The 25,498-nt window shown below is 39.7% G+C and overlaps 1 protein-coding gene and 1 pseudogene across 1 annotated transcript in view; both read left to right on the top strand.

Annotated features, from left to right (window-relative positions):
* ADGRA3 (adhesion G protein-coupled receptor A3) overlaps window positions 1–25,498 on the top strand; it is a 128,568-nt gene that overhangs the window by 88,188 nt on the left and 14,882 nt on the right. The window contains exons 13-16 of the mRNA XM_019642386.1: window positions 5,533–5,746; window positions 5,970–6,178; window positions 15,250–15,374; window positions 16,931–17,054. Coding sequence (XP_019497931.1) covers window positions 5,533–5,746; window positions 5,970–6,178; window positions 15,250–15,374; window positions 16,931–17,054 — 672 coding nt within the window. The remainder of the gene's footprint in view (window positions 1–5,532; window positions 5,747–5,969; window positions 6,179–15,249; window positions 15,375–16,930; window positions 17,055–25,498) is intronic.
* LOC109382713 (60S ribosomal protein L4 pseudogene) lies at window positions 19,285–21,461 on the top strand (annotated as a pseudogene).

The raw sequence follows: 25,498 nt of genomic DNA, 5'->3' as shown, positions 1-25,498 counted from the left end.
ACCCCTCAGAGTGCAGTCCTTAGTAAGAGGAGCCTTACTTGCATGCTCTTGACACATTCCTTGAATCTCTGCCCTTCTGTCTTCTCTACCATCACAGCCTGGCTTCGACTCCCATCCTGTGTTGCCTGAACCATTGTGATCTACGTAGTCTGTCTCCAGGCTCTTCATTAAAAATCCATCTTTCTTGTATAGATAGATGGGTCTACTGAGGGCTGACATTGGCCAACAAGTACCACTATGGCCATGCCAGTTAGTAAAATATTGAAATACATCCTTAGCCTTCAGCAAATAGCTGGCACCACTGTCCCCTGAGTGCCCCCTCAGCCATGCAGGTCTTTCTGCTGGGGACACCACCCAGGTCTGCCCATCCTTTAATAACTGAAGGGCTGGTGCCTGCAGACAGAGGGCCTCTCTAGTCTTCCCTTCTGTGGAGGCCGTTTTGATGGTCAGTGTGAGCACCATTTCTGGTTGCTACTATTGTGAACATGATCACTGGCTCTACCCTACATGGAAATTGACCTTGCATATCCCCTGATAAACACCTTGTGTCTCTGCAGGCTGCCTGTCAAGTGGCTTCGTCATTTGGATTTATCCCTTGCTCCATATCTCTTCCTACCTCCTCTTCCTTTTGTCCAGTGACACCAAACTTCCCTTGGTTCCTCTCCCAACCACTGGCCATTTTTAGGCCTGGCTCACGCTAATTCTTCTGCTAGAATTTTCTCCTCTCCTCCCCTTCTCTTCCCCTCCTCTGCTCCATGGTGGTGTTAACACCCAGGAGAAACAGCACCTTAAAGCAGTCTTACCTGATACCATCCTGTCAGTTCTTGCAGCACCAAATCTAATTTTTTTCATAACCAAATGCTTCTTTCTACTATTGGCACCATAATTCAGATATGTTAGCGTCACAAAATATCTGTTTCTGATGAACTACTAAGAGCTTTTAGAAATTGTTGGTGTTTTGAAGTTAGCTGTGATGTAGCCAGAAAGAGCTGGTTCTTTAAAACTTTCTTGACTGGAACTTAGAAGTCAGTTTTTCTCTGCACACCCCATATTTCCCCCATCCTGGGTGTCTAGGTCTTGATCCCAGCTGAAGTCCTTTCAGTTTTCCTGGCCAGTTGTATACGTCATCATTGCTGCCCTTTTTCGTGCCCTCAGTCCTACCTCTGCCCGGTGAAGTCCCTGCTACCCTCCCTCTAAGACACCATTCATCATTGCCTGTTAGTCCCATAATGCTTTGTGCATTCTCTGGAATAATTAGAAGCTGTTATGATGGTGAGCTGAGTTACAGTGAGAGAGGCCATGGGATATGGTGACTAAGAATGTGGCCTTTCTGTGGCCAGACAGCCTAGATTCATGGTCTGCTCCCCCAGGCAACAGCTGTGCAAACTTGGGCAAGTACCTTAACCTCTCTGAATGTCAGTTCCTCATCCGTTACGTAGGAAATCATGAAATGGTATTTAACTCAAAGGATTATTGAGAGGCTTAATGGAGACAAATGTATAGACATTTACAGCAGTGCCCGGCACAGAGTAAGCATTTAGTAAACGTTAGCTCTTATTGTTTTATTATTGTTGTCCATGTCTTCTTAATTATGACTATTTGAGGGCAGGAGCAATGGCTTATTTCATTGTATTTCTCTAGATTCCCCACACTGCCAAGCAGAATAACGAAACATTCAATAAATGGTGTTGAATAAAAATTAACAGCCATATTTAATTAACAAAGACAGTTTTAAAAAAATTAATTCTAAAGGCAAACATAATCCCTGTGAATCTTTAGCAATGAGATACTCAAAAGGTGGTATGCAGTTAGAAACTGATTATACACAAGAAAATAATGAGGGTATGTCATCATAGCTATCTGTCTAAAATTGAGTGTGTAGATAGTCAAGAAAACATGGAGAGATTAGTATTTTATTGTTTTAAATAAGGTGGCTCTGACTCATTCTAATTTTAGTGTTAGAATTCTCTAGACTTAAACAAACCAGGATTTCAGAAAAGTGTAATTTAGTAATTACATAGGGGCAGAAGTCCAGATTGTTTTATAAGGAATGATGTTAAAATCCAGAAGTATTTGAGTTAACATCAATTATGATACTTGACATTTTTCTTCTTAGCCTGATGTCATTGTGAACAGGGAAATATACATGAAGTTAGCAAATACATTCATGATAAGAGCTTTATGATAACATTGATTTCATATGTGTTCATACTTTATCAATTTTTAGTATTGAAATTAATACTGGAATTATAGACGTAAAAACATGATGAGGGTTTAGATTATTGTTGGTAAATCAGTTACTTTTAGGAATTTTTCTCTCCCCCCAGCCTCCAGATAACCACTTACCACAAAATGACAGTAATAGTAATAGTAAAAATGCCACCCCCAGTTCTGTAGCCTTTTGTGTTTGTCATGGTCATGGCCCCATTTGGTCCTCACAGCCTTTTTTAGACCATTAGCTGTGTTTGACACAGGAGACTAAGAGAGGGAAATGAAATTCGGCAATGTTAAGCAGCTACAAACTCGTGAAGCTGGGCCCCAAATCTTGGTTTCTTGTTTCAAACCCCATATGAGCTTTCCATAATAAATATTAGACGACAAAACCATGGCTTTCCCAAAGGGTTTTAAGAGAGGTTTTTCTCATTTATTAGCTATAATTTATGGGTTTGTATCTATTTCCGTGTCTGTAATCCATACTTCTAAAAATAAATATGTGGTTAAATGAAATTATAAACTTTATGTTCCTTGACTTCAGGCCAAGTGGCAATAGGTCTCATGATGATTAATGTAAAAAAAAAAAATTAAACAGGTGTTCCTCATTGATTCTTAAAAAATTGGATTTATCACCTTTTCATAATAAATGATCAACACTTCTTTTAAAGAAATTAAATATATAGGTATTACATTCTTATTATAAAACTCTAAACATTATTGATACAGCTGAAGTTTGCTTTCCAGCGGCCCCAGGCCACCCTCTCTCTATCCTAGGGAATCTATAATTATTATTTAGTAATATTGTGTATTGAACTCTGAAGGATATTTTAGAAGCAATAAGTATGAACAGCCTTGAATGTGTAGCTCTCATCTCTCACCAATCTGTCCACACAACTGGGTTGCTTTTTTAAGAAATTTTATTGGGGAACAGCGTGTTTTTCCAGGACCCATCAGCTCCAAGTCAAGTAGTTGTTTCAATCTAGTTGTGGAGGGCCAGTTCCTTGGGCCATGTGGGAATTGAACCGGCAACCTTGGTGCTATGAGCCTGCATTCTAACCACCTGAGCTAACTGGCCGCCCCTGAGGGTTTTTTATATTGTTGTGGTTTGGAAGGTTTTGTACTTATAGAAATTATAGATGTCATTTTCTTTTTCAGCTCTCTTTTAAAACTATTAGTTTGACTTTTTTTTTTTAATTTGATTTGTCATAAGTAATACTTTCCCAGAGAGCTGTGCTTTGTTTTCAGGCCATTTTATGTTCACAACAAAATTATTCTGAATTTTATAGCATTTAAGTTTTAATAAATACCAGTATATAGTACTTTTTCAGGGTTTTGACCTCTTAATTAATTGATGTGTGGATATTTTTCCTTTTTTGAAAGCTTCATTACATACGTAAGAGAAATCTATATACTTAATAGAAATTTACTAGATTAGCAAATGAATTTATAATAAACCTTGTTTCTCCACCAGAGTACATTTGTGAGAATAGTAGAAGCCGTTTTTATGCATTTCGTAGGTGAAATATTTCTAATATTTTCTTGGCATCTTCAGTTTAAAAGTAAGATTCACACTGTCAATATGCAAATGTCCAAAATACTTTCCTTCAGCAGGTGTATGGATAGGTATCTGCTGTGTTCCAACATTGTTCTAAGCGCAGCAGGTAAAAACTAATTCTAAAGTCAATCATTTACTTAAATAGAATCTTTTCTTTTTTAAATGAACATGCCACACAGACTTCCATTAACTTTATAAACAATGGCCTACTTTTATCAAATATGAGTACCAGGAACTATTACTAACATGGGATGCGGGTCTAGAAAAATAAGTGAGATTATCACTTGCTGAGATTATCAACAAGCCTCCTACACTAGTTGGAGGAACAGACAGGGAGTTACACTGTGATACTGCAAATACTAGTTACACTGGAGATGTGTGCAGAATGTTGCAAGAGTCCAGAAGAGGGAGCAACTAACTGTAAAAGGTATATACACCGAGGACTCTTGTAATTAATCGTCCAAAAAAAGCCCTACTTAGAGGACTTTGTAAAATCCTTTCTTGGGTGCCAGCCTTTCTCATCCTGATCCGTCTTTCACAATGCCAACAGAATTATGTTGCTAAACATCAAATCTGACTCGTTTTAGTTTGCCAGATAGAAGAATAGTGGAGCATTTCAGCCAGGGACACTGAGAAAGAGAGAGGNAAAAAGTGATAAAAGTCACCCTTTCATCATTTAAGAAAGAAAGTAAAGAGGGAGAAATGAAAGAAAGAGGGAGGGAGGGAGGGAAAGAAGAAAAATAGGAGGTAAAATATTGATCAATTCAGTGTGGCCGGATTATAGATTGTGGTATAGGGATTGTTGAAAGATGAATTTGAGACATAGATTTTATCCAGGTTATATATATGTGTGTTTAGGATTTGGGGTCAGTATTCTCTAATCACTTGAAAACCAAGGTGTTACGTAAACTGAAATAACATGATCAGATTTGTTTCTTAAGAGGAAATTCTGTTGGCAGCTTAAATGTTGGATCTGAGAGAGAGGTTGGTGCCTAGGGAAAAACTGTGATGAATTCTTAAAATGGTGAATTTTGTTTTAGAGTTAATAATTTGCTTCCTGGGTTTCTAGATTTATTTTTTATTGAATGCTGAATAATTTATAATATAAAAATCCCTGATAAAGAAGTCTGAAAAACTTTCAGTGACCAGCCAGCATCTTTAGTAGTTGTTCCTACTTGTTACTGTTTCTTTTCCTAAACATAATGTGTTTCTTAGTCTCAGGGAAAGAGCTTCTAAAATAAGAGTTGTTGAATCTAAGCTTCTCTTATGTTTGGATAGTTTCTTTTTGTTGTTTGACAGTTTCAATCCATCGTAAATCACTTTAAAGCTCCACACGCCCAAATTAATTATACTCACATTTGTGATGTGCTCCATTTGTGCTATTTACTGGTTTGTCATTGTAAAATTGGGATGAAGAGTGATCACTGAGATTCTTGATCTGTTTAATGCTACCTGTTTCAGCAATATATATTGTCATGGGAAAAGTCACTTTGGTTTGAAACAATTTCTTGTTTATTTCTTTAACTCTGAAATAGAGTTTGCATTTCTCCTTATTTTTATTCTTTGGTTCTATGTTGTTATGTGGTGTTCAGACATTTCACTTAACTGATAAGTTGTTTTAACTATTATGTTTCATATATATGTTTTAAAAATATTCAGCATATAATTAGAAAATGTGTAAATATCTAAAATATTCTTTCTGGTTTCTACATACTGATACGGCAACCTTTTGTTGTTTGTTTTTGTTTTTTATGTATTTTCAGAATACTATTGTGGAAGCTTCTATTCAGCTTCCGCCATCCCTTTTCTCCCCAAAGCAAAAAAGAGAAGTCAGACCGACTGATGACTCTCTCTATAAGCTTCAGCTCATCGCATTCCGCAATGGAAAGCTTTTTCCAGCCACCGGGAATTCAACAAATTTGGCTGATGATGGAAAACGGCGTACAGTGGTTACTCCCGTGATTCTTACCAAAATAGGTTTGTATGTGGTGTATGGTATCCTGGAGTCAGTCAGTGGGCAGGGTTGGCTTTATAATTCACTGTTCCTAAAAATGTTTGTTGTTTGTTCCTTCTTGTTTTAATGAGTCACTGGCGGGAGGGGGGGAAAAAGATATTGCAGAGTACCCATGAGTGTATAAGTTGACATTTAGTTGTTCATGAAGTTTGTTTCAGAAATACTTTTGTTTGCCGGTTTCTCCAGATGGCGTGAACGTAGATACCCACCACATCCCTGTTAACGTGACCCTGCGTCGCATAGCGCACGGCGCAGATGCTGTGGCCGCCCAGTGGGATTTCGATTTGCTGAATGGACAAGGAGGCTGGAAGTCAGACGGGTGCCACATACTCTACTCCGATGAAAATATCACTACCATTCAGTGCTACTCCCTTAGTAACTACGCAGTTTTAATGGTATGGCAGTTGTTAACTTTATGCGTAAACAACTCAGTATTCTAATTTTTTCCCTATACATCGTTAAGCTCCAATAAAGTTTTTTGTTTTTTTTTTTAAATCTTAACATAAATTTCTCCCTTTAAGTAAGAGGGGATGGTTGGTATAATTCTGTTTTTAAAGGGAAATTGAATTTCTACCAAGTGAAATGTATGGGATCGAATTTGGTGTAGGAATTTTCAGCAATCTTTGTAAGTGAATCAAAATTTTGGAGACATCTTGGGTCTGTACAGTCCAACGCGGAACCAGTAAAAGTGACTCATTTACCCGAAGATAAACAGTGACTAGTGAAAGAGTTTCCTTCTTCACCATCTAGTGCCTTTTCCAACTGCACATCCTAATTTTTAGTCTCCTTTTGAATTTAGAATAATGGTGATAATTTCAGGTTAGTCAGTGCAAGCAATGGTGTTGACACAAATAACATCTTTTCAATTTTAATGCTAATCAAGCTAATGTTGTTTTTCTGTAACTTACCATTATTCATACCTATTAATCTTTGGTAAAGGAACTAGTGATTAATGTATAGGAACAGGTCTTTTTATTAGTGAGTTATTTAGTGAATCTGATTCTTGAGCAGATAATTATGAAATTAACCATGCTAGTTTTTATTTTATATTACAGCTAGTGTAAGATACTAACATCTTGGAGTTGTGTGCACATGCGTTTCGAGTATGTGGAAGCGATTACTAATGAGTCTGAAAGACATTTCCCAGAAATGGCTCCAGGCGAGCCTGGGAGTAAGGACGCCTACGTTTTTATTTCTGCCTCCAGCTCCGAATCTTATCTAGACAGTTTTTTATGAAAGCATTAACTAGTCTTGAAACATGATACATTTTACTTTTTGTGATTTATTCTTTTCTTAAAAAAGCAAAAGAGCGTTTACCACTAGAAATGATCTTGAAGCAAGCTTGAATGAGAATAGATTTTCCTCAATTCTTGTTTTGGTTTTCTCTTTGCTCCTTAACTTAGTATATACCTTACCTGGCTTACCTGTCAAACAGGAAGAGTCAATAGATTATTTAGCAGGGTATAAGGATTGTCAATTCAGTGACATCCATTGACATGTTTGTTATTCATCCTAGCTGTCAGTGGGCAGAGTCTATACTATTTAGACTCAGCTGTGTTTCTGCCCTTTATCCTTTTGGGTTTAAAGTTAGTGTTGATAGATTAGGATTCTCCTCACAAACAGAAGATGTTTGATTTCTGTGAGTCTGAGTCTGATTTCTGTAAGTTCACATGTTACCAATTTGTAGTAACCTTTCAAATTAAAGCATAAAGCATGAATGAAAGCATCAAGCATTTTCTCTTTCAATGTGAAACTGTCTTCTCATTAAGGTTTTGATTTTAAAATAAACAAACTATGAAGTACTGATTGAGAAATAATAGATACAGAATTATCTGAAATTTATATAGTAGTTAAGTAGAAAAAGTTGGACAAAATAAATGAAACTTAAAAGGCATTTTATAAGGCATTTATAAGCTTCACCGTTAATGACATGAAACTGCAGTATGTGAAACTTTTAGTTTTATTTAATCTAATGCCAGTTAAAGCATCTATTTTTGAATTTTTTAGCTGTTCTTCTAAACTATTTAAATTAGTATAATCCCTTTCTAGAAGAAATAAGCTATTTTATCTTTCATACTTTTAATCTTTTAAAAATGCAATACACAATTCTTTAAAGCTAAAATATAATACTAAGATTTTTTTCTATTTTCAAAAAATATCCTTTTGCTTTTCTTAAATATAACTGTGCCACCTAGAGGCAGCAAAGTGAAATGTATCTGAAATTGTTGACAAAATTATAATAAAATTGGTATATGGGATTTTTTAGAGTTTCTAATTAAACATAAAGGCAAAGTTAAATGAAATTATACATACTCTTAAATAAAGTTATGTCTAAAATGGAAGAAATGTTTTTCAGCAATTGGAAGGTAACACCTTTTTTTTCCTTACTTGACACTATTTTGAATAACATAAAATCCTATTTTTCTTGAAAACTATCTTAATCTATGGTTTTATATAGCAACTCTAAATTTCTATTTTGACAGATAACCCATAAAACTTTTCCTGATCGGGTTTTAAAGAATTTTGTATTTAAAAAAAAAATGAGACAAAAAGAATTATATTTGTTTGTAAATCTCAAACAAATACCATAGTTTGGCTCGGTAGACATCCCGCTATAACCAGTTGTATCCTGAGGTCTCAGTGGGAGCCATAGAGAAAAGTTTTGCAGAAATTGGTTTTGTTTGATTGATATAATCAGAGATAGCCATTTGGGGCAGGAAGATTCCTAGAAGCTGGGGTCAGTAAGAAACAAACAAACAATTAGCAAGTAGATAATGACTGGGTCAAACCATTTATATAGTACTTAGTGCTTTAATGGGCAGTAGTAGTGAAGGTAACATCATTGTTATGCCTTTGTTATATCTCTATACCCCTTTGTTATTGTATTCACCAAGAAATATGAAACGAGAGGACTCATTTCATTTTACATCTCTCTGGTGCTGCCATTAAAGATTGTTTATATAAAGCTTGCTGAATGAAAGCAAACTTCGGTTTCTTTTACTCTATACTTGAGCATGAATGTGCCATCATGTTCCTGTTTATATAATTTTTAAGTAGGTACTACATTCACATGGATCACACGTTTTAATTATGTCTGCACATTAATGTGTAGTGAAAACTTGACTCCGCCTCCTCTCCTGTCAGTCATTCTCTGCAAAATAGGCAACCACTAATATTAGTTTTGTGCATATTCTTGAAGAGATTTTCATGTGGATTGAAACAGAATGAATGAGTTTTCTTCCATTTTTACATGGTAGCTGCTTGCTACAAACATTGTTCTAAACCATGCTTTTTCCCATGAAACTATATTTTAGGATGGTGATGATTTCCATGGACCAACAGATCGGATGCTGATGCCATATCACATGATAGGATGATGGCAGTGGTAGTGATGGTGGTGACTAATTTTCTTTAAGTAGTTATGTATTAGGCACTCTTCTGACATCTTCACATGCATTCACTTACTTGTTCACCATAGCAACCTCATGAAGTAGAGTACTGTTACAGTTATCCCCAGTTTACAGATGGAGAAACTGAGGCATACAGCACTTAAGCACCATGCCCAGGTTTACAAAGTTAGTTATTATTGTAATTGAGATTTGAATTCAGACTCCAGAAACTAGTGTTCTTATCCACTTGACTAAATCACCTTTCTGAAATCTTCGCATATCAATATAAAATAGCTTCTTCATTCTTTTTCACCTTTGAATATTATGTCCCTACTGTAATTTATTTAGATATTCATCTATTTTATTTGCAATAATTTGGTTGTATAGTATTATTCTGCACATCCCCCCCCCCATTTTAACAGTTGAAAGCTGTATATCAGAATATTTTATTCCTGCATCTTATCAATTGTTTGTTTCATATATTTTCCATTCAAGAATCTTTGTCCAGCTGTAGTCTAGTGATAACGATAACCACCTTGCTGAGGTGAGCGCCCACGTGAACCGAGGTGCCGTTAGCCTTCTCCCGCTGCTCTCGTTCAATGTCAGAGACATATTTCTTCCTGTAACCCTGGACTACTTTGCCAATTTGCTGCCCTTTGTGGTGTCCTCATACAACCTGAATGAACTTCATCATGCTTTCGGATGGGCGTGAATAGAACAGTGAACTTCTGTCTCAGCCCTTTGGAAAGAGGAGAGGCCATAAGCTTCCTGCGAATGTGGGAAGGTGCATGGAAATGTCTTTTATGGTTCTTGTTCCTGTCAGAAGTCACAAAGGGGTTGAACTTCATTTTGGCCACTGACGCTTCAGTGTTGGCCCCAGAAGGGAAGAGCTGTTTTGCACATTTAATAGAAAATCTGCAGGATAGAGTCTCTGAAGTGGAATTGGTAATCAAAGATAGACTCACACTTTTTCCTTGAATGGAGATATTGAGCAAAGTGCATAGATCTTCAGCAAGCATGTGGCTTGCTGATACTTTTACACTGAATACACACATGTAGCTACCATGAAGATCAAGATTCTTACTTGAGCACTTGGTATAGCTCCCGCGTTTCTTTCTAGTCAGTTCCCATCATTGCCTCAACAGGTAAGTTTGGCCTATTAAAGCTCATGTAATTGGAATTCTACGGTGTATACTCTTCTGTGTCTGGTGTCTTTCCCTTACATCTGTGAGATGTATCTTCGTATTTGCACTAGCAGCAGCTTATTCTTTTCCATTGCTACATAGTAGTCCATTGTATAAAAATGGCAAAACTTGTGCATTCTTCTGTTGATGGGCATTTGGGTCATTACTAGGTCCTGACTATCAAGAAAACGCTGCTGTGATTACTCATGTACATGTTTTCTGAGGGACATACGCACTCAGGAATGAAATTGCTGGATTGTAGGCTATCCATATATTTAGCTTTAGTAGATAATGCCACAGAAGTGACCGGAATGGTTGTATTGGTTTCTAGTCTCAGCCATAATGAGAGTTTTAGTTGCCTCACATCCTTGGTATTGTAAGTCTTTAATTTTAGTCCTTGGTGGTGGCATTATTGTATCTCATTGGGTTTTATGTGTGGGCTTTAATTTGTCTTCCTCTGGTGACTAATGATGTTAAGCACCTCTTCATTTTCTTGTCAGTTTGGGTATCCCCTTTTGTGACATTCTTGCTCAAGTTTTGCCTTTTTTTCCCCATTATCTTCGACTTTTATATCTTTTTCTTTCAGTTTTTTTGAGATATGATTGACATACAGCACTGTGTAAGTTTAAGGTGTGCATCATAATGACTTGACTTAAAATATATTCTGAAATAATTACCACAATAAGTTTAATTAACACGCATCATCTGATATAGTTAAAAAAAAAAGGAAAAAGTTTTTTCATTGTGATAAGAACTGTTAGGATTTACTCTCTTAACAACTTTTAAATATACCATGCAGCAGTATTAGCTATAGTCACCATGTTATACATTACAGCCCCAGTATGTCTTATAACTGGAAGTTGGTACTTTTGGACTATGTTCATCCAACTCACCCCACCCCTGCCTCTGGGCTGTTTCTATGAGGTTGTTTGTTTGAAGATTCCACCTATAAGTTGTGCCTATTTTTCATTCACTTGTCTGTTGTTTTCTTAGTGACTTACAGGAATTCTTGATATGAATTGTGAGTAGGAGTTTTCTGTTGGGTTTCTGTGTTGCAGATATCTTCTCCCAGTCCATGCCTGTCTTAGTCCATCCAGGCTGCTGTAACAGAATACCACAGACTGGGTGGCTTCTAAACAACAGAAACTTATTTCTCAAAGCTCTGGAGGCTGCAAGTCCAAGATCAAGGTTCAGTTTCTGGTGCGGGTCCACTTCCTGTCCTCACATGATGGAAGGGGGCTCTACCTCCTAATACAATTACACTGGGGATTAGATTTCAACATATATGAATGGGGGATGGGGGGTAGGGGGATAGGGAGACACAAACATCCAGCCTATAGAAATGTCTATCATTTTTCTCTTAATGTCATCTTTTTATGAACAGAGTTTCTCGATGTTGTTTTTTTTGTTTTTTTATGTAGTGTTTTTTATGTCCTATTTAAGAAATCTTCGCTTACATCAAGATCATGAAGACATTCTCCTGTGTTTCCTTTAAGCAGCTATAGTCTGTTTTCCCTTTCACATTTCGGTCCTTGATTCCACTGACGTTGACTTTTGAGTATGGTGTGATGTAGGGAGAGCAACATCTTTAAATTATTCTTTGTTTTTTAGAGCAGAAATAAAAAGCAACATGAAATTCAGTTTTATTTTTTTTACAGTTCTGATTTCAGATCTATTTTTAAATTTTATTTTGGTAAACTATTTGTATAATTCTTTATACTGACAGAGGGGACCCTGGTAAATAAATATATGTATAGAACTTCCATTATTTAGATCCTGGTGAATTTAGATAATTACTGGTTCATAATTATCCATGTTTATTGATATGATGCTAATGAATTATTTAAAACTGCCAGTGATTTTACATTTTAGTGATTCTCGGGCTAGAAGTAACTTGTAAATATGTGAATCTTTTTCTCTGAAGGAAACAGATTTTCAAGAACGCTTCTTCCATTTATGTGGGTCATGAATAGTAGATATCTTTGTGACTTTTAAACACTTTCAGGTGTTCTGTTACTCTCTGCAGCCGTGTACTGTACTTCCGTGGAAAACTTTTCACTTCCTAGCTCAGTTGTTTTCTTAAACTTTGTACCATATTGAAGAGTGATTAAGATCACCGTTTAGTTTAATGTTGGGCTGTTGTCAGAGACTTCCTGTCTTATCACTGGATTGCAAATGTGAATGACACTTTCACTTGCTCCTCTCATGGGTGTCTCCTAGTGGCCACTTTTGGGCAGTGTATTTAGTAGTATTTCACTATCACAAAAGGCAATATCACAAAGCCTATATTTGTTTACTCATATAATGAAAAACAGTTTTGAGTCCGATTTTTACTTTTTCTCTCTTGTATGAGATGTTTAACATCTTTCCTATCCTACTCTTTTCAGTTGTCTTAAGTAGTCTTATATTGGAAAGAATTTTGTGCCATCAAGATAAGAGGTTTTTTTGTATCTGATTTGTTCCCTTTATACCAGGGGTCTGTAAACCCTGGGAACATTTGACACACAGGCCAAATCCAATCAGCTGCTGTTTGTTTGTTTGTTTGTTTGTTTGTTTGTTTGTTTGTTTGTTTGTTTTAAATGCTGGAAAGCCAAAAGTGGTTTTAAAGTTCTCTAATGGTTAGTGGTTAATAAATACCTGCGTTGTAGCCTCAGTTTGCCTCTTGGCCTGCGAAGCCTAAAATATCTACTGTGTGGTCTTTTATAGCTTTCCTCCCTAGGTCAGTTTCTCTTTCATCTGGGCAGGTCAGTTTGTTGTGACAACCAGAAAATGACAGTAGGACTTACCCTGTTCTTCAGTCATAACTTGGAATTATGAGTCATTGCCCCCTGTTTCAAAATCCACTTTCTTTCTCATACTATGTCACATTTGTTGGGCTTTTGAAAAATACCGGTTTCTTTTAAATGTAAATATTCTGTGCACTATATTTTGAGAACTGAATCGGCACCTTGTCTGGTGTTTTATTAGGCACTGACCAGCTGTCCGAGTTGAGTCCTGTCTGCCCGGGATTGTGGAAGGCACGTTTACACACCCTCCTTCTGGCCCTCACCCCAGGCCTGCCTGCCTGTTGGTGGTGTCTCCAGTTGTAACTGCCCCAAACTCACATCGCTAGCGAGCAAGTGGACACGTGGGACTGAAATTTTTCTGGAGGAATGGAAGACACGCAGGGGCCACATCCTCGATATTGAAAGTTTATTCTCAGTTCCTAATTCTGCCCAGGAATAGTCACTTCTAGTAGAAATGTAGGGGGAAATGGTGTCTACTCTTACTAGGATCTAACGTGTTTTGAATTTCCTCACTGACATTCTGGACTGTTAGCAAAACGCGAATACGTGGAGGCCCCAGGCCATGGGCTAACCTTGTGGGCCTCTCACGGGCCTGTTGTTCAGTATGTGTGGCGATTGGCTCTTTCTCTTGTATTTTCCTTTCCGGGCACTTAGTTTACAGACTGTCAGCCTGCGAGGGCTGGGACTCCATCCTGCATTTTCCTGAATATCCGGTGTTGGCAGAGCGCCTGGTCACGGTGGGCACCCAGTTAACGTTTGTCAGATAAATAGATGGATTGCGGGTTTGAGACTCATCGCAGTGCAGTGGAGCACGGCGACTGGAACTCAGTTTTCCACGTTGTATTTCCAGGTTTCCATTCACTGTGATTTTTGTCAGGCTCCGTGGGCCTCTGTTCATCGTTTGTTGCAGTGAGGGGCCTATTAAGGTGTTCCGGTGTGATCATTTAAGATCTATAGTCATATAATTATCAACTTCGGGTTCTTTTATAGGAAAGTTGGCCGCTTCCTTCCCTGCACAGTTGAGGCCCGTGTCAGCCTTCCTGTTGCTCATCCGTTCTGTCCTTGTTTCATCTCGCATCTCCTCTCAGGTGATGTCTCAAGCTTCCAGAGTCAGTTTAGAAAGACAGTTTCATGACGGGATCTGGTGAGCCTACGGGGCTTTGACTTCTGCCGCCCCATTTTCTGGCACAGTGGCCGTGGCCGGGGTGGACGTGTCTTCCCAGCCTGCTTTGGTCCTTTGTAAGGAAGAAAGCCTTCCGATGCTCACTGTTTTCCTTTTAGGGAGGTGCTGTCTGCACTGCTGGGGAGCACAGAGCTGGGAGCCACGCTCCTTTGGATCTAATCCTCAGGCACGTACCCTCTTCATGCCTCCATTTTTCAAGCTGTAACATGCGGCTAATATCCCTAGCTCACGGGTTGCTCGGTGTAAGGTGCTGGTACAGTGCCTGGATTATGGAAATGCTACGTAAGTGGCTTGCTGTTATTATTTACTATTATTGATGTTTACGCCCTTACTTGCCTTGGACATTGTTGTGACCTGATTGTGCATCTGTCTCCCCTGTGACTCTCAGCTCTTCAAGGCCAGGAACCACATCTTACCGTTATGTCCCCAGTACCTTGCACAGTGTTTGGCCCGTTTGTATTTGTTGAACTTGACTGGACTGCAGGTAGTTAGGAGGTCCGTCTAGACATTTTTGACATAGAGACACTGCTGTCTTGTGCCTTATCAGTTGATGAATATGCAGCATGATAAGTGGGTTGAAAGGGCATGAAAAAGGATGACATCTGTGGACTCCTGTTCGCTCTCCCATCCCCTCATAGCGATGGCAGTATTCAGGTTTATAAGGCAGAGCAGTGTAACAAAGAACAAGCATGTAGATGTGTACACACACACACACACACACACACACACACCTACACCTCTGTAAGTATATATACCATAAATAGCACAGTGGAAGTTGGGAATGGAAATTAAGGTATAAGGAAGAGAATAGCTCACATTAGTCCTTGGAGAGATGTAAGGGCCTGATTTTTGTTTATCGGTGGTAGTCACTGGAAGAAACCTCAGTAGTTGCACGTCCAGGATGATGCTTTCTTCTCCCCTCAGGACCTGACGGGATCTGAACTGTACACCCCGGCAGCCAGCCTCCTGCACCCCGTGGTTTACACCACTGCTGTCATTCTTCTCTTATGCCTCTTAGCAGTCATCGTCAGTTACATATACCATCACAGGTAAGAAATGGAGCTTGACAAGTAATAGGACTTTGCTTTAGAGGAGTTCATTTCACTTTTCATTAAGATAAAACTGAGTGTGATACCATGCCATCTTTCCAAAGCAAGAGCAAGTACTTTAGAATACATACAGGCTATGTTCAGTTCATGTAGCTTGAGCCATGACTAATTTAGTCGATGAGAGAGCAAACCCATCTTTCATGGCATCCGTTCAGTTGGCTGGGTTGTACCTGGGAAGGAGTGTGGGAAGTATGTGTTGGAGGCTGGAGGTGGGACATGGGAGCAACAGGGCGAGGTAAGGTGGAGGCCTGTTACCTGTACAGGTGCCTTCCGGAACCAGACTGTGGGATTACTTCTGGTGTATAGCTTTCCCCACTGTGAGAGTCTTTCTTTTGGAGATTGCATTTTTAAGAAAGTGTGTGGCATTTTCACATGGAATAAGGTTTTTGTTAATTGGCGGCAAAGCTAAAGAAACTTTAATGGGGCTGGCCGAGTGGCGCGATGGTTAAGAACTGGCTTGGGACGCCAGAGGGCCCCGGTTCGGATCCCACATATGAGGGCCAGTGACACTGCCCTCTACAGCTAAGATGCTGAACAACAGCTCAACCTGGAGCTGGGCTGCCTTGAGTCGCCGGCGACGGCGTAGGCTGCAGCCCCTGTGGCAGTGTGTTGCCATGGGCTACCGTATGTAGCCAGCAGCCAGCGTGAGCGGCCAGCAGCCGCAGTGAGCGGCCGTCCAGAAGCCGGCGACTGATCTGCCTCGCCCGGGAAGAGCACAATGATGGTGCCAACTTGGGCCAGTGAAGCAACGTCCTCCACAACTAGACTGAAGAACAAAACAACAGCAACTTGTCTGTTCCCCTTCCCCCAATTCCCCATCACTGTTCCCATCCCCCCAATTCCCCAATAAAAATCTTTAAAAAAAAAAAAAAAGAAAAGAAACTTTAATGATAGGAATAGTGAACTGAAGGGAGTTACGAAGCAGAAATTCACTTTATAAGAAGTTTTGCTAGAATGTATTTTCCTATTTAAGCTGAACATATATGACATTTGTTGACATTTAGTTAAGAAACAAAAGGAGATTTTGATTTTTTTTAGAATAAAGAAAGAAAGAAAGACTTCAGCATTTCATTAGAAAAGGCCAAGAAGAAATGCACTGGGCAACAGCAGGTCAGGGAAATACAGATTGGCACCTTGCAGAAATCTCCAGGAAGCAAACAAGTTATTCATCTGTCATGAACCATCATAACTAACAAAAGCCCATGTTTCTTATTGTGGAGAGTTTCTTTAGCCTTTAGTGGGTACAGCAGTTCCATAAATGACTTGTCGTTTTAGTATGTAAAGTTAAATGTTAAGAAACTTTACTGAGTTAAATGATTTCTCAAAATGTGTGTGCCTGTTGGTCTCCCTGAAAGTATATGTTTTTTTCTTTAAACAAAATGTTTACTTAAATGTGGCGTTTTATGCTACTGGAGTTGTTAACTTGAAGACAAATATTTTCCCCTGCTTCAAATGTACTCGCCTGAATATTATTATTTTCCTTTTTCTTTTGACAGTTTGATTAGAATCAGTCTCAAGGGCTGGCACATGCTTGTGAACTTGTGCTTTCATATTTTCCTGACCTGTGTCGTATTTGTGGGAGGAATAACCCAAACCAGAAATGCCAGTGTCTGCCAAGCGGTAAGCCTGAGAGAAAAGCTGTAGTGGAAAAACAATATTAATATTAGCGAGTAATTTCATGTGTTTCATTAATTGTAAAAGGGAAACAGTTTCCTTAAAATTTTTGTCTTTAATTCAAGTTAAACTCAATGCCTGTCACTTAAACAGTTTACCAGTATACTTAGGTTTTGAATTATAATTTCACTACTGAAGGTATGACTTAAGGAACTTGTCTCTTTATCTTTGGAAATTCAGTGCTAGTTGTCATTATGTCTATTATAATGCTGAACACTTAATTTAAAAAATTGTATAAAATCCTCACTTGAGCTGAAAGAGAAGTAATATTTTCTAACAGTAGGATTTTAAAAATCATTTCATTTGTCAATGAAAACAATAGAAATTTGAAAAATATTTAACTGTAAGCTATGAAATGAAGCAGCTTTTTAGGCGCAGTAAATGTAAAGAATTAAATCATATTCAATTTTTAATTTTAAAGAAATTATTACACATATAGCCTTAGTGAATAGTGTTCTTGCAGAATAAGTATAAGAAAAAGGAAACTATTCAATATATGAACAGAAAATATGTAAAATTTTATTTCTGTATTTGCGTATGGTTTTCCATATGCATGGCAGCAAGCATTAGTAATTGGGAATTCAGACTGCCAATATTTGGATCTCAGTTCTGTTTACTAACTGTGCTTTTATGGGCAATTTATTGAACCTTCCTTTTAATTGCAGAAAACATAACGAGATCTACCCTCTTAAATTATGACGTGTGCAGTATAGTATTAATGACAAGTGCAGCAGGTGTCTCGAGTTTATTCATCTTGCACGACTGAAACTCTACACCCATTGACGAGCATCTCCCCACTCCCCCCACCCCACCTCGCTCCTCGCATCCACCATTCTGTTTTCTGTCTCTGCGACCTGGACTACATAGTTAGATACCTCATAGAGGTGGAATTACGAAGTACTTTTCCTTCTGTGACTGGAGCATTTCTTTTAGCCTGATGTCTTCAAGGTTCATCCATATTGTTGCATTGACAGGATTCTTTTTTTAATGGCTGAATAAATATTCCACTGTATGTATATACAGCATTTTTTGTTAGTTTCAGGTGTACAAAATAACATAATGATTAGACATTTACACCCCTCACAAAGTGATAAACACCCCCAAGTCTACTACCCCTCTGACATCGTACGTAGCTATTACAATACCATTGACTGCATTCCCTATGCTCTACTGTATATCCTGTGACCATATATATATACATATATACACATACACACACATATTTTTGACATTCAACATTATATTAGTTTCAGGTGTATAGCACAGTGGTCAGGCATCTATACAGTCCATGAAGGGATCCCCCTGATAAGTCCAGTGCCCACCTGACACCCTACATAACCCTTATAACATTATTGATTGTATTCCCTATACTGTATTTCACATCCTTGTGACTATTTTGTGACTACCAATTTCTACTTTCTAATCCCTTCACCTTTCTCCCCATCCCCCAACCCCCTCGCATCTAGCAACCATCAGTTTTTCCTCTGTATCTCTGAGTCTATTTCTGTTTTGTTTGCTCATTTATTCTGTTCTTTAGATTCCACATGTAAGTGAGATCATATGGCATTTGTCTTTCACAGTCTGACTTATGTCACTCAGCATAATATCCTCTAGGTCCATCCAAGCTGTACAACATTTTCTTTATCCATCATCTGTCAGTAGACATTTGGGTTGTTTCCACCTCTTGGCTGTTGTGAGTAACGCTGCAGTGTACATGGATGGGGTCACAGACATCTCTGTGAGATCCTCATTTCAATATTTTAACTTTTCTGTCTCAGTTTTCTCACCTTTCATTTGGGAATAATTTTGTTGTTGTCAAATGATATGATTATATTTAAAGAAAATCCTAAAGTAACTTACTGGTAAATTATTTTAAATAATAAGAAAGTTTAGCAAAGAGTGAATGTGAGTTTAATATATAGAAGTTTGCTTCTTGTATGAGAAATGCAACTATGAGAAAACATAATTAATGAAAAGATACCATTTATATGGTATCAAAGAATCTCAACTACCTAGAAATAATAAAAGATGTTCAAACTTTACAGGTAACAATTTAAGATGTATTAAAGAAGACATAAAAGCTAGATCGTGTCCAAGGATGGAAAGAGTTAACATCAGAAAGGGGCGGTTTCTCCTAATTTAATAGATACATAGGAAGAGAATTTTTCATGAAACTCAATAAAATGCTGTTCATACACACAGACCCAGGGAAAAGTCCTGAGACTAAAAATCTGCTTCCGTAAGTAGAGGGCAGGGAAGGATGGACGAAAGAAGCAGACACTCCAGTCTGGCAATCAACAGAGCTTATTAAGGGAAACTTGCCTACGAGGCACGTCTGGGTGGCTGCAGGATGACTTGGATATCCCCTGACTGCTTCGCAGGCACTAAAGACTTCTACAGAACAGGGCAGGATGGACGGGGGGTGCTGGTCTGTGATCAGTCCCAGGTGCGGGAAAATGCCGTACATGCTTGACCAGGTCAGGACAGTGGCCTGTTCCAGGAACCAGCACCCGTAAGACACAAGGTGCTGGTTCCTGTGTCAGAAGGCTAGCATCGATTATGGTCAGACGTCTGGTCTCCAAGGCGGGTTATAGGAAGCAGACAGTCTCCATCCTGGTCTTGATCTAGCTCATGGGTCTGACAGTCCCTCCTCCACAAATGGTTTTAAGATTTATATAAAAATAAAGGACCAAAGATAGACAGGACACTTCTGAAAAAGAAGAAGAGTAGAGTGGAGGGTTGTCCTCATCATCAGGGCTTATGAGGCTGTTGTAATTAAAACTGTAGCATTTGGTTTTGGGGCCAGGAATTGACCAGCACGATGGGATCGAGCGGTCAGAAGCAGACCCACATGGGACTTTGGTACAGAGGTTGCATGCTTATCATTGGGCAAAGAGAGCCCACTGTGCAGTAAAGGGAGCTAGGGAAAGTCCATTTGGAAAAAGATGGAAATGGATCTATACCTCGTGTCATCTATAGAAAGAAAAAGTCAGCTCTGGGTGGATTAAAAACTTACATGCCCCACTTTTCCTGTAGGAGCCTCCAGGTTGAGGGGACCAGGGCAGTCTCCTCTCCCCGCCAGGGTGTGTTGCTCGTCCACTCTGGAAAGGGGGAAGCACCTGGCGAAAGTGTCACTGCGCCTGCTGTGTTCAGGGCTCCCTTTCAGCCAGATATTGTGAACTCTTCACACCAACTTGCACAGAAACAATAGACGGCCCTGTGCTGTCAGTGAATTAGCAGGTCATCAAACCAGTGCTGAGCCATGGGATCCTGGCAGACCTGTGGCTCAAATCCCCCGAGTTCAGGCAGTGGGACTCATCATCCTGGCCAGGGTGCTTTGGACAGTATGTGCCGTGGGGGCCACATGTGTGCACCAACCAAAACCTGGCACCATTGGCACCGCAGAGTGAACACAAACACAGACGAGCTATGCCATCTGCTCTGCTCTGGCTGTCGTGGCCTTACCAGCGCTGGTCATGTCTAAAGGGCATCGTGTGAAGGAGGTTCCTGAACTTCTTGGTGGTTGAAGATAAAGTCGAAGACTACAAGAAGACCAAGGAGGCTGTTTTCTTCTTAAGAAGCTTCAGGTCTGGAATGATATCAGAAAGCTCTGTGCCTCTGAGCGAATGAGAGCTGGCAAGGGCGAAATGAGAAACGGTGGTTGTATCCAGCACAGGGGACCTTGCGTCATCTATCATGAGGATAGCAGCAGCATCCAAGGCTTCGGAAAAATCCCTGGAACTACTGTGCTTAACCGAAGCAAACTGGACACTTTGAAACTTGCTCCTGGTGGGCATGGCGACTGTTGTTGCATTTGGACTGAAAGTGCTTTCTGCAAGTCAGATGATCTGTATGGCAGTTGGCGTAAAACTGCCTCCCTCAAGAGTAACTACAAACTTCCCACACACAAGATGCTCAATACAGACCTGAGCAGAATCCAGAAAAGCCCAGAGATCCAAAGAGCCCTTTGAGCACCACGCAAGAAGATTCATCACAGAGTCCTGAGGAAGAATGCACTGAAAAACCTGAGAAGCACGTTGAAGCTAAACCCACATGCAAAGACCATGCACCAGAGCACCATTCTTCACCGGGTCAGGATTTACAAGTTCCAGAGGGATAAAGCGGCAGCAGTTCTAGAAGCCAAGTCACATGAGAAGGGGGGTTCCAGGCGAGAAGCCAGCGGTAGGAAAGAAAGGAAAGAAGGCTGTTGGCTTACGAAGCAGAAGCCTTTGTCGGGAAGAAAGGCTGCAGCTACCGAGAAACCAGCAGCTGAGAAGAAGGCTGCAGAAAAGAAACTCACCACAGAAGAAAAGACGCCTGCGGCATAAATTTGTTTATTCCATAAAGGTCAAATCACTTTGGACAGCTAGCTTTGAATAAAAACCTGATCAAAGAGGTAGTAGAAAAAAAACCCAAAAAACAAACTTGCATGCCCAAACCAAAATGTTAAAATTCATAGGAGTATTACAAATTATCACAGTCCTTGGAATAAGGAGGGATTTCTGAAAAATGACACCAAAAAGCATTGACTAGAAAAGAGATCATTTTGACTAAGTTAAAAATAAGAGCTGTTGTTGAAGATTTCTTAAACAAAAGTGAAAAGACAAATTTCAAATTGGAAGAAGTCATTCTCAATACAGACCACTGACAACATTAGAGTAAAATGTATTAAAAACTATAATCAATGAAAAGGCCACCAAACACCCAGTAGAAAAAATGACAGGAGAGTAGGCAGATGTTGCCTAGAAGACTCAGTACACAGGGCCGGTACACACACAAAGAGAAGTTCACAGTCCTTGGTGGTCGTGGAGATGCAAATTAAGACCGCAGTGAGTTATCATTGTATGCCTTTTCTGTCGACAACAATCAAGCCTGACAGTGTCAGGTATTGAACATGTGAACCCACATGATCTTTCATACACTGCCAGTGACGATGTGAGTGGGTGACCCTCAGAGGCCTAACCTGCTCAGGTTAAGCGTTCATAGACCCTGGAACATAGTGGGTCCCACTTCTGGGCTCAGAGAGTAAGCTTACCCATATATAACAGAGGTGTGCATATGAGTAGGTACGTGCAAATGAATATTCATAGTGTACCATACACAGTAGCAAAACCTGGAAGCAACCCAAATGCCCATTGCTGAGATACTGAATGAATAAACTGTAACATATGAGAGCCAAAACTAATGAATTATAACAACGGTAACTATGAATATGTCTTAGTCCCATAATTACATTCACTCTCTTCTTTTGTAAAAATAAAAGTAACTAAAATGAAACAGCACACTTTTAATGAAGTGTGCAGTGAAACTGTCAGAAAAGGAAATCCAGGGGATGATGAACATAGGCCATAAAGTGATGGTTACCATGGGTGATATTGTTCTATTCAGGTGTTAATCTTTTGTCTTGTTGGTGATTCTTGGATACTTAGTATGAACAAGAACTAATTAAATATCTAGATTAAGACAGGCCATGCATGGCCCATCATTAACACGTGCCATGAACCTCAGGCTGATGATGAATCCAATGTTGTATACATTTTACATGTAATTTACAATGGAATTGTATAAAAGAATTGCTGAGAGGATTAAATGACTGGAGAGTACCCGGCATACAGTAAGTGCTCAATAGATGTTAGCTCTTACTACTTCTGTTACTACTGACAAAATTACCTCTGCTGTGCGGAATATTTCCCTGTTTTAGGCTATTACTGTGCATTTGAAAACAGCCTTGTTTGGAGCCTACAAGAAGCCAGGTAACGCCTCTCAGTTCAGCTTGGTACATGCACAGAAGACGGCACTCTCTCTTCTCAGTCCTCCCCCTCTTGTTCACATGGCTGACGCCCACTTACCTCACAGGTCTAGGTTTACTGTTAGTGTTGCAGAGATGCTGTCCTTCACCTCCCCTCATTATCCTGTGGTGCTTTCTAAAATCCCAAAGTGCCTACAAAACTTGGTAATTAACTGGCGTTTACCTAATTATTGGCTCTGAACGCTCAGCTTGGGAGGGGCCGGAAGTATATGGATTTGCCATAAATAAGGTCCCGCACAGGACCTGATCAGAGGTGTTTAGCAGATATGTGTTGGGTGAATGAACAAAAAGGCCTCTGTTTGCAAGTACTAGAAATCTTTGAACCCTGCAGCCATTTCGAGCATAGGCTGTTAGGGCACTAGGCACACTACTCAGGTAGGCATTGTCTGTTTTATCTAAGCACAGTCATTGACTTCTTGAAGCAAACACTTTTTTTACTTCCTGAAGGGCATGAATAGAAAGAGTCCACTGGAAGGGTACCGGCCTTCCATTGTCCTGAATGGTACTTAGACCTCTGTTTCTAGGATGAAAAGGAGAGGCATTGCAGTGAGTTTTCAGGACTGCTAGAACCAATTCCTTAAAGATTTACATGGAAAGGGAAAGGCAAGTCTGTGTATGTTCCCACATATCATTTGCTTCTGTTTTTACAATGTTCCCCTTCTTCTGTGAAAGACATAACCTCTTCTTATTCCTGACTCAGACATGACTCGCTTCACTGTGCTATTGTAGTAAGTACTGAATTAATTTAGTACCCAGCCGAGAGGGGAGTGGTGCAATGCAAAAAAGACCAGCCTAGGGGGCCGGCCAAGTGGCTCAGTTGGTTAAGAGTGTGAGCTCTGAGCAACAGGGTCACCGGTTCGATTCCCACATGAGCCAGTGAGCTGTGCCAAAGCTGAGCTGCCAACAGGTGGCAGATGACTCAGCTGGTGAGAGCATGTGCTCCTAACAACAAGGTTGCTGGTTCGACGCCCACATGGGATGGTGGGCTGTGTCCCCCGCAACTGAGATTGAACATGGTACCTTGAGCTGAGCAGCCACGAGCTGCCGACAGGTGGCCTGATGGCGACTGGACTTGGAGCTGAGCTAGCTGCGCCCTCTACAACTAAGACTGAAGGATAACAGCTTTGCTGTCTCCCTTCCCTTCTAATTTTATTGGATTTTATTTTCCAATAAAATCTTCAAAAAAAAAAAAAGAACCAGCCTAGGATTCCAGACACTGGCTGGTAGGCTCTAATTCTGTGCCTTTCAGAACAGCCTGTATGACTAGTTACTTAACCCGGGAAGGACTTAATGTTTCTTCACTAAAATAATGGGTTGGGCTAGTTAAGTGAAATGATCGTGAAGGCTTCAGCTCTAAAACTGAACCCTAAAGAGTCCATATTTTACCTGCAGTTTTAGATGTGCACATAATTGGGGTAGTTGTATCTTTTTTTAATCTCCCTTTTAGAGCTCATATATTTTATGAACAGTGTGAACAGATTCTAATACAGTTTCCTCCCCAGTGATTGGTTGAGACTATGAAATGTGCCACCAGCCAGGTACTCCCCGCTCTGGTTCTAGGTCAGTGCCAGGTGGTAGCTTGGGTGCTTTCGACAGCCTTTAACTGTCTTTTGCAAAAGGAGCCGAAGGAGAACTAAGAAGCTGAGGGACGGAGCAGCAGGGAGTGTTGACTCAAGGTTGGAAGGGATGTGGGGTGTGGGTCATGATGTGCCTCCAAATAATTGCTTGATGGTTAATTCTCTGGTCCCTGGTTTCCTTAGCTGTGCAGTGAAAGGATTTGGCTGGATTTCATTTGAGTGACCTTGTTGCTCTACCACTCCATGATTTAATCAGCTCACTGTAGTGGCATCCGATCTTCTCAGGTGTCCTCTTATCTAAAGGGACTGCTGTAATGGCATGTGAGATGCACTGGGAAAAAATTAATCAGGGGATATTAAGAACTTTCTACTTGCCAACTACTGCAGATGTGTTAACTTTCATTAATCCTAGGAGGTACTTCTTACGCATATATTTAATAAGTACAGAGATAGCAGCTAAGGGAATTGAAATAATTTGCCCCAAATCACTGGGGCTGTTCGGTGGCAGAGGCAGATTCAAATGCCAGTCTCTCGCTCCCCATCACTGGGGTAAATCACATGACTATTGAGTGAAGACCAGGAGGGAATAACACAGGGGCCCTGGCTTTGGAATCCAGCACACTTGGGCTTGATTTGTGGCTCTGCAGCTGACCATGTGACCTGGTGGATGCTTTCACATCTTTCAGCCTCAGCCTCCTTGTCTGTAACTCAGGGTTATTAACACTAACAAACGATGATGCTCGGAAGCATTCAGTAGTGGAAGCTGTTATTATTTTCATTTTGATGCATATTCATATAGGATTATATGAGTATTAAAGATTATTTTTTACACACTCGCTATGCATGCTATACTGTCTTAGGTTTGGTGGTGGTAAAAAAAAAATACAGTTGTTATAATAATGTCTGGTCTCCAGTATGTGAGAGTTTATGGTTAGGCTAGGTTTCATATATATATATATATATATATATATATATATATATATATATATATATATATATATATA

The sequence above is a fragment of the Hipposideros armiger genome, unplaced genomic scaffold, assembly GCF_001890085.2.
Source record: "Hipposideros armiger isolate ML-2016 unplaced genomic scaffold, ASM189008v1 scaffold_68, whole genome shotgun sequence".
Classification (NCBI taxonomy): Eukaryota; Metazoa; Chordata; class Mammalia; order Chiroptera; family Hipposideridae; genus Hipposideros; species Hipposideros armiger.
The sequence above is the reverse complement of the archived record's forward strand: the minus strand, read 5'-3'. Positions and strand labels throughout refer to the sequence as shown.